The 9191-nt window shown below is 53.7% G+C and overlaps 1 protein-coding gene across 1 annotated transcript; it reads right to left on the reverse strand.

Annotated features, from left to right (window-relative positions):
* Positions 1-617: 617 nt before the first annotated feature.
* Positions 618-6731, reverse strand: Zfp36l1 (ZFP36 ring finger protein like 1). The gene is made up of 3 exons (XM_059279410.1): positions 6576-6731; positions 5728-5925; positions 618-3406 (listed from the first exon to the last, which is right to left on the reverse strand). Exons 2-3 carry the CDS (start codon positions 5782-5784, stop codon positions 2447-2449), a joined length of 1017 nt encoding a protein of 338 aa, XP_059135393.1. The 5' UTR covers positions 5785-5925; positions 6576-6731; the 3' UTR covers positions 618-2446.
* Between the last annotated feature and the right edge of the window lie 2460 nt (positions 6732-9191).

Consider the following 9191-nt stretch of genomic DNA (forward strand, 5'->3'; position numbering starts at 1 on the left):
CTACAACCGGCCTGGCTGGATTTCTAATCGAGGAGACCCTAACCACCTACCTATTTTTCATGGCACCTGAGGTAAGTACTACAATGGGAACTGTTGACTTCCTGCTAGTCTACGTTAATCCCCGTGTTCCCTTTACAGCCCTCCAGTCAGATCCAGGTGCAGACTGCCCTTTCGCATCCTTTGTGGTTTCTCTCCAGGTATGTGGTCCTTCCTCATACCCCTTCAGGGGGGTACTGAGAGCCTAGGGCCTTGCTTAATGCCTACCAGATTAATGCATCCAGTCCAGGCCTGCCAGTGTGGCATGGGTTACATCCCCTTTATCAGCAGCTCCCTGACCATCCCCCAAAGGAAGACCACATGGGAAAACTGGATGTATCTGGATTACAGCTCCCAAAGTAGCCAAGGCCACACAGGTGAGCAAGGTTACCCCGGACTTGTTCTCTGCAGGCTTCTTCGTCAAAAAGACCCCACCACCACCTCCACCCCACCCAAGTTGAGTGAACTTCCAGCATCCATACTCAGAGCTCTGGGCTTTAAGGATGAAAGACCAGCCACCGCACTGCCCACCCTCCATTGAGCGTCTCAGACACACGAGGGAAAAGCCTTTAGACAAATCATTTCTTGAAAAACGGGGTTTATTGATTTTTAAACTGCAAATAGTCGTTACAAAAAGTTTTTTTTTCTTTTAAATAAATTCACACAAAGAAAGAGAAATAGAAAGCGACGGTAGTGACCAGCAAGAGGATAATAATTACATTCATCTTTATGTGTGTGTGCCAGTTGTTTATGTTAGCATTGGAAAACTCCAACCTGGAATCCAGAACCTCGAATCTGCGAGCGGAATGTCTTGAGATGGGCACATGAAGTCAAAGGGTTTCTCTCTTTTTTTTTTTTTTGTTTTCCCTTTTAGAAGCTATACATAAAAGGTGGTTTCCTTCTGTACTGTCACAGAACTGGTACATACATTCTCAGTCCTACCTGTGAAAGGCCTAAGGAGAAGAAACTCAATTTGCAGTCCAACACAAAGGGGAGAATTTCTAAAATAAATAATCCAACAGTTTTTTGCATTTTTTTAAATTAATTTTTCATTTTTTTAAAATAAAATAACCAAAAAAAGTGTAAAGTTACAAAAATGTTGTTGAAGAATAATATATTAAAACTGTGGAAAAAAAGGAAAGACACGTCACAAAATTTTAAGATTAATATGAAGATCATAATTTAACATAAAAGAATATATTCTATGGATTTGTCATCCCGATAAATATGAACAAAATTAACAAAAAAAAGCATAGTTTGGCAATAAATACGTTTTGATAAGTTAAATAAGCTTTTTTATATTGATGTGCAGTGACAAGCAAAATTTTTGCTCTCCAATTTCTGAAAGTTAGGTGAAGTTTAAACCCAGGGAAAAAAGCATGGCGTGAGGGTTCTAAGGTAGACCTAAGGTATTCTAGAGCAAAATCCATTAAAGCTACTTCTACAGGAAATCGTTTTACACAGATATTGTATGTGGAATGAATACCATTAACTGCTCACCCCTTACATGTTTTTTTTTTCCTTAGCTTTTCTCTCATTTTGTTATCATTTTTAAGATGTCACATATGAATTGGGGAACTTTAGCACCAAAATCAAGTCTCTCATAGTCCATCTAGTTTCCCCTTCCTCCCCACTTTAAAAAAAGAAAAAGAAAAAAGAAAAAAAAATTAAATCACCAAGTCCCACTTATGTCAAAACCTTCGTCCAACTAGTTCAACCTTCCTCCCTGAAGACCTACACAACCCGGGCAAGATTATAGTCAACAGGGGTTCGGGCTGGGAAGAAAACAAGGTTTTGAATGTCAAAATAGGTTTCCCCCAAACCCCAAGTCCAGCAACAATTCTCTGAGGGAGGCGGGTAACTACAAGGAAGAGGAAGAAGTGTGCGGGAGACTGCAAGGAAGGTGCACTTGTCGCCAGCTGGGGGAGCTGCTGGTTGCGGGTCACCCCCCCACCCCACGGGCAGAGGCTCTGGGAGGCCCACGGGTGCCCCCTGGCGTTGAAGAGGTAATGTAGTCACAGTGACAAAGTTAGGTAACAAGGCACTAAGTTGCTTCTGTAAACGGTTACTGCTTTTTCTTTTGTGATTTGGCACTTAAGGCTTAAGCCGGAAAAAAAAAAGGCATCTACTGACAAATATGGGACTCTGTTATGCGTGGTTAAGTGGGCTATGAAATGGAGGGAGGGGGTTTCAAGCCAGAAGAAGCTACCAACAAATTGACTTGTCCTTATGTTGGGGAGGGGCGGGGGGTGGGGGTGGGGGCAACATACCAAGGTTCTGGGGAAGGGGTTGAGCTTAAATGTATCAATGTGGGGATTGAGGGGGAACTTAGAGGGTGGGAAGGTGAAGGTATGGGACAGGGTGCGGGGTGGAGAGGTGAAGGAGGCAGGGTGTCCCTCCCTACCCTGGCTTAGTCATCTGAGATGGAGAGTCTGCTGAAAATGGGCAGGCGTCTTGAGTTGTCCAAGGTAGGGGAATCTGAGCCACTGTGGCTGCTGCTGGAGCTGCTCAGGTAGCCCTCCTGGTCCGAGAGAGAATCCTGAGGGCTGGGGGGAGAGTCAAACATGTGAGGGGACTCGGACATGGGCCGGAAGAGGAAGGTGGTGGGGGAGCCTCCCCCGGGCAGCCCCATGCTAGGAGCAAAGAGGCTCGCCAGTTCCTGGCTGGAAAAGGCGAAGGGGTTATTGGTGCCATCAGGCAGGGTAGGTGAGCCCAGGAGGTCATCCGCGCTCAGGATGGGGGGTGGGGTGATGGACGTGGGGCTGTCCAGCAGCCCGGTGGCAGCGGCGGTGGCAGCGGCACTGGGAAATCCAGCAAAGCTAAAGCTATGCTGGAGGCGGGGACGGTCAGCGGAGAGGTCCCGGCCCCCGGCCAGGGCGCGGCGCTCCTCGGCGTTGTGAATGAAGTGGCAGCGGGGCCCGTATGGGCAGAAGCCGATGGTGTGGAAGGTGCGGCACAGCTCCGTCTTGTACTTGGGGTGGCGGGTCAGGCTGCGGAGCTCGTGGATGCCGTGCGCGAACTGGCACTTGTCCCCGTACTTACAGGCACCGTTTTCTTCGAAGGGGCGGCACAGCTCCGTCTTGTAGCGGCTGGAGTTGACCTGGCCGCTCCCAGGCTGCTTCTGGGTGGGCAGCAGCCGCTCGCCACCTTCGGAGAAAGAGCGGTCTCGAAAGCGGCTGTCGCGGGTGCTCAGGGACGGGGCTGGCTCACCCTTCAGGCTGCTGAGAAGTTGGTTCTGATGGAACTTGGAGCTGGGCAGAGTGACCGAGTGCCTCCGAGGGAAGCCCCCGCCAGCGGGGGTGCCCACTGCTTTCCTGTCCAGCAGGCAGCCCCCAGCACTGGGAGTGCTGTAGTTGAGCATCTTGTTACCCTGGGGGGGGGGGGGGAGGGAGGGGAGGAGAAAAGGACCGGTGAGTCCTGAGGACACCCACGAGGCCAAGGCATGGTGTCCACAAAGGACAGTACCCCTTCATCAGATAGGCTAGTCTCTCTCTCTAAAGGGAGCCAGCCACCTGGGTTTATTCTGGCACTGCTCATGAGAAACCACAAAATCCTGCCCCTGTGTGGGGGGGAAAAATTATGTACGCATCCTGCTCCATACTGACCCCTGATATGTAGCTTCATATCCTCCCGTCCCTAAAGCTACTTTTTTTCCCCCCCTCTAAAATCCAAGTCCTGTTTATACATTCCTCAACTCAAGACTATTTCACACAAGGCTGTCCTAACTTCTCTCCCCCTCCTAACAGAACCAGGTAAACCCCTGGAAGAAAACTAAACATGAACCAAATCCTCCCAGTCAGTCCCTGCTAGCCCCCTCCCCCACAATCTGGCCCCAAACTCTCCACTTCCTCTTCCACAAGTGTACCCTTCCTTTGGCAACAGGTTTTCAAACTGCGCCTTTTTTTTTTTTTTTTTTTCCTTGCTTGAGGAAGGGCCTAGTCTGGGATGTGGGGAGAGGGACATGCATGGCCCCAAGCCCCAAGCTTCTGGAAGAGTACCCGGGAGAGGGGTTTCCCCCACCATTCCCCACTCCCTTCACTGGGAAGATGCCTTTGCACTTGGATAAGAGCACTGGTGTTTAATCTTGAACCAAAGCTGCAGATGCAGGAGAAAGCGCCAGCTTCCCTCCCCCCCCCCCACACACACACCCGCATACACCTCGCAGTCTGTGGGGAGAGGGGCTTGGGCAGGGACAGAGAGCTGCCCCCAGCCCCAGTCACCTGCTCAGACTACCTAAGATTTAGAAAGCGTGGGGGTGGGAGACTTGAGAGTTATCTCCAGGCCCCTGACACATGTGGGTGTCATTGTGCAAATTCTAAAGTTAGTCCCTTAGGATCAGCAGCGGGGGATCGGGAATCAGTAACCCTGTAACCGCAACCACCCCACCGAGCGGATTACAGGAACCCAGTGGAGAGCCGGTTCCCAACAATGAGGTTCATTTAAAAAGTCCTGCGGGGGGAGGGGGCAAAAGAAAGAGAAATAGATCAAAGAGCGGGCAGCCAGAAGGAGAAGGATGGAGTTGCCCAGGAGCTTAGGCAGCCGCCAGGGCAAATAGACTTGGGGAAGCGCAGGGAGTGGAAAAAAAGCTGAAAATTCAAAGTTTTTGATGTTGCTCCTCAGCCCCAGCACGCCCCTGCGCCCCAACCCTGCAGCCCCGGGGCCTTGGCAGCTGCACCCACAGGAGCAGCAAGCTAGGAAGAGAAGAACATGACCCGACGTGTTTAAGGGAAGGCAAAAACAGTTCAACAATTAAAGTAGCCTAGCAGCTTCATCCTTTCAAATGGGGGGGGGGGAGGGGGTTGGGGGAAAGCAAAAAAATTAACATCCATGGAGTTGTACATTTCAACCGCACTCCTGGAACATTCCGGTTTTAGAACTTGTTTTTTTTTTTTTTTCGAAAACCAGCCTGGCAAACTACCCCCCATTTAAGGAAGCCCTCTTAAATCCTCACTGGCGGGAACTTGAGTTCTGGCAACATTTTGTTCCCCTGCTCTTCAATCGGCGAGCTGGAGTGCCTCACAACACAGGTAGGCAGCCACTTCCAGCCCAAAGTTTGCAGCTTGACCGACCAGCGCTCTCGCGGAGGAAGCCCAGCCCAGCTGCGGCGGCCACAAACTCACTCCACTACAAACTCGCCTTGCCTCCATCTCTTTAAACCTTAAATCGGCCCCTTTTCCTTGCCGCAGTACCTCTTAAGTTCTCCATGGCAGACAAAAAAATTCTGCCAGGCAAATATCGTCCTGAGATATCATCGCTTTTCCAGAGACCCTACGCCAGCGGCTAGCAAAAAGTTGTCGGGCAGACTCGAACTCCTCCAGCAGGCACGGAAACCCAGAGCGCACCCCGGGAGCCCACCGAACCCCAGCTCCAGTGGCACACCACGCAGGAAAGAATCCTTCCAATTTTTGTCCCAGTCCTAGCCACTCTTCCGCACCCCCGGGTCAGCCCTTGCCCCGCAAACTTGAGCAGTCGCCCAGAACTTTGCTCCCAAATTCACATGGAACTCCACCTGGGACCTGAAACTCCCGAGTAGGGGAGGACATGGCCAAATTCCTTCACCGTGGAGGAAAACGCAAACCGTGAAAGCCCTTGACTCGCTCTACGCGGTTCCTTTCCCCAGACCCGAACTTTTAGGGTTTCTTTTAAGCACACGAGAAACTTTCGAAAAGCAAAAGCTCCGCCCTACCTTACCTTGCATAAAACTTCGCTCAAGTCGAAGATGGTGGCAGACACGAGGGTGGTGGTCATCGTGGGCGTTCGCACGGGGCAAGGGCTAGGATCTGGCGTGTCGTGAAGGTCCCGGTGCGGGGAAGGCGCAGCCTCCGGCTCTCCGGTCTGGAGTCCCACACGCCTGCTCCCGGCGCCCCTCGCCTTTCGGACTCTCCCGGGCTGCGGCGCGCAAAGCCCAATTTATAAGATTTTGTGGGTTAAGTGTGGGGAGGGGAGGAGGGAGGAGCTTTAAACTTATTTAAATGAAGAAGAGGAGGCGGAAAAAAAAAGTTGATTGACACTGAGGTTGAATCAGCCATGCGGTCAAGCCGGAGGGAGGGGTAAAGGGGGAGGAAAGAAACTTTCAAAAGGAAGAGGGGGGGAGGGGAGAGGAGGAAAGAAGGCGGAAAAAAAAAAAAAAACCACTCGGAGCGGCGCACAGCTTTTTTTTCTTAAAGAGGAAAAGTTTCGAGTCCGCGGGCTCCGCTCCCGGGCGCTGGGGGCGCCCCTCCCTGGGGCCGGGCGGGGCGGAGGGGGAGGGGCGCCCACCCTTTGTCAGCCTCGCTGCCCGGCTCTGTGACATCACTCATTCCACCCCCTTCGGAGTTCTGGTTGTTGTGTTGTTGGGTGGGGAGGGGGGGTTTGTGTGTGTGTGTGTGTGTGTGTGTGTGTGTGTGTGTTTTCGTCGGGCAGAAAGGCGGGCTCGACTTTCTCTGTTTTTTTTTTTTTGCTAGCTTGGAGCTGAAGCTGGTCCCTGCGCGGGCCAGGGCTGCGGTTTCCATCTTGAGCTGGTGTCCCTTGAAACTTTTCCAAGTGTCCGCACGACTTACCTTTCCCTGACTTCCCGAATGTCCCACACCGCAAAACGAGCTGGGCGAGGAGTTTAGGAATTCAGGGCACCCCAAATGTTCGAGCCAAGAGTTTTGTTGGTTTCCCACCAGTGTGCGGAGGCGTGGGGGCGACCAGGAAAACTTTTTGGTTTTTTTTTTTTTTCCTCCGGGAGAGCCTGGCCTGGCGGGGGCGAGCGCATCAAGATTTAGCGCGCGGCGCGCGTGTACACACGCGTGCTGGGCCGGCAGCCGGCGCTCTCCCGGTAGGGTGGGGGGCATCGCGAAAAAGACCACTGCCTGGGCAGACCCCGTTTAAGCAGACCTAGGTGGGGCGCTTCGTTCACACACATCCGATCTTTAAACTTAGTACAGAAAAACCCAGACTTTCATGGGCGCCTCTTCCTCCGGCTCACAAAAATAAAAGAGCAACGAGTCACTTTCCACGCGCGCTTTGAATCTGGGCTACCTCCTCCACACATCCCCGAATGTTAAAAACAAGAAGAAAAAAAAAAAGTTACTTTGGTAAGAAGGAAGGTAGAGGTGGGGGAAGCGACACTTGTTAACTTCTTGCTGCTCTCCCGCCCCCACGCGAACGGAACATATGGCTTGTCACGATGCCCTGTTTGGGGGTGCCAAGCAATGGGACGCACGGAACCCAAAGGCCTTCCATGAATTATTCCGCCCTTAAAAACCGCGAACTATGTGTTTATTTACTATTAGGTTTGGCTGCCTCCCACCCGCACCCGCTCGCTCGCCGGAGTGGAGACCCGGGCGGAAATCGCCGGCCGCGCCGCCCGGGCCTCGCACGTTTCTTCCCAGCACTCGAGGCCGCCGGGTCTGTTATGAAACCCGGTGAGCCGAGTGGCTAGGAGCGAGTACCATTGCGATGTAATTAGGTCACCCCATTACGGGTACGTTTCTCTGGAAAGGACGGAGCGGGCGGAGCAGAGCCGCACCACCCCTTACACGCACACTTTTTTTTTTTTTAAACTGCATTTATTTATCGCCAACCTCTGGGCAAACCCAGGGAAACTTTACAAATCACAACTGTTTTAGAAACCAGTTTTTTGGTTGTTTTTTTTTTTTTTTTAAACTTTGCGAAACACACGACTTTTTTGCTGCAGCCCACGAACCTAACGTAATTCCCTGCGGGGTCTCTGCTTGACTCGTCTCCAACAATTTGAGTTGATGGCCCCCATTTTTAACCCGGCTGCGGCTCCTGGCTTTTTCTGCTTGCTGCTGTCCAGCCGCCGGTTGCTTCCCTCCCCCGCTCCCATTTTTCATCTTTTCTTGAAATCTGGCAAGCGCCGGGAAGGGAAATAACTTCCATCCACCTTAATTTAAATCATTCGGATGTGTAGGTTTCTTTTTAAAGGGATGTTTGCTCGCTCCCCTCCCCAGCTCCAAGGGGGTTGGGGTGTGTGTGTGCGGATTTCGTGCAGTTTCTCGGTGATGAGGTAATGAGTTCCAGATTTCGGGACAGAACAGGGTGCGTTAAAAACCACAAGGTTAGTCTTGAGTCCTGATGTGAAGCTATTTCGGCTTTTCATTCCGCACCACCCGCCCGGGCTGCTCTCAACTCCCGAGTGTTTTTGCAAAGCACAGCTGGGGGGACCCGGGCCGGGGTGGGGCGGCCTCCTGGGATAGTGCCGTCCCTCGGAGGCCGAGGACAGGGCTTGGGGCACCCCGAGCTGCCGAAATAATTGTTGTTGGCTTTTGGTTTTTTTTTTTCTCTCAAAAAAGCGATTCCTCGAATTTCCTGCGCCTTCCCAGCTCCCCTGGGCCTCCCCTCCCCCGTTCCCCGGGGCGCTGGCTCCGCGCTCGCTCCCCGGTTGTTTACCCGCCCCGCCGACCGCCCGGGTTTGTTCCTGCTCCCAGAGCCCGTCTCTATAATTAAACTCTTTTTTTTTTCTAATTGTCGGGTTGCAACGTCATTTAGGGGACTTTCCGGGGGGGGGGTGGAGGAACGCGGAGCGGGGGGGGGGGGGAGCGCTCCTTAACCCTTCGCTGACCCTGCGCCTGGGACGCACGGCCGGCGCGGCGCGGAGGCAGGCCGGCGAGCCCCGCAGGTGGGCGGCAGGTACCCGGCCAGCCCCGGCCGGGCCGCCAGGCTCCAGGGACGCGAGCGCAGGCCTGGCGCGCGCCGGGCCGCCCAAGGCCGCCGCCTCCACCTGCGTCGCCGCTTCCGCCCGGGAGGGGCGGCGCCGCTCGGCCGCCGACTTCCGGTTCGCGCGCCCCGGGCCGCGCAGGTATTTCGGCTTGGGGTGTGGGTGCGGGGCCGCGAGGTTTGGAGCCGCCGGTAAGGGAGGGTGGATGGTGAAAGTCCTCGGGGGAGGCTGTGTGCGTCCGCCTATCCCCGGGCGAACCGGTCGACCTCGCTGAGAGGGGACTGCGGCGCGGGGTTTGCGGACCCCCAGACGGTTGGACCGGTCATCAGCGCCGGGCGACGCCTCTCAGCGCCCAGAGGGGCTGCGCTTCCTCCTAGGTTTCAGGTCATCTGCGAAATCTCCCAAAAATCTTGGGATTGACATCTGACCCCTTTCCCGGCCCTTTGCTACACCTGAGACCTGAGGGTAGCTTCCATGTCCCTGGGTTAAGGGGTAAAGGGAGGTCTGG

Source organism: Peromyscus eremicus, chromosome 14 (genome assembly GCF_949786415.1).
Source record: "Peromyscus eremicus chromosome 14, PerEre_H2_v1, whole genome shotgun sequence".
Lineage (NCBI taxonomy): Eukaryota > Metazoa > Chordata > Mammalia > Rodentia > Cricetidae > Peromyscus > Peromyscus eremicus.

Bases quoted from the DNA above. Each gene is read 5' to 3' on its own strand.
- Zfp36l1 (XM_059279410.1), bottom strand. From the start codon at position 5,784: ATGACCACCACCCTCGTGTCTGCCACCATCTTCGACTTGAGCGAAGTT. The intron at 3,407-5,727 runs GTAAGGTAGGGC...CCCCCCCCCCAG, and splicing joins TGAGCGAAGTTTTATGCAAG to GGTAACAAGATGCTCAACTA.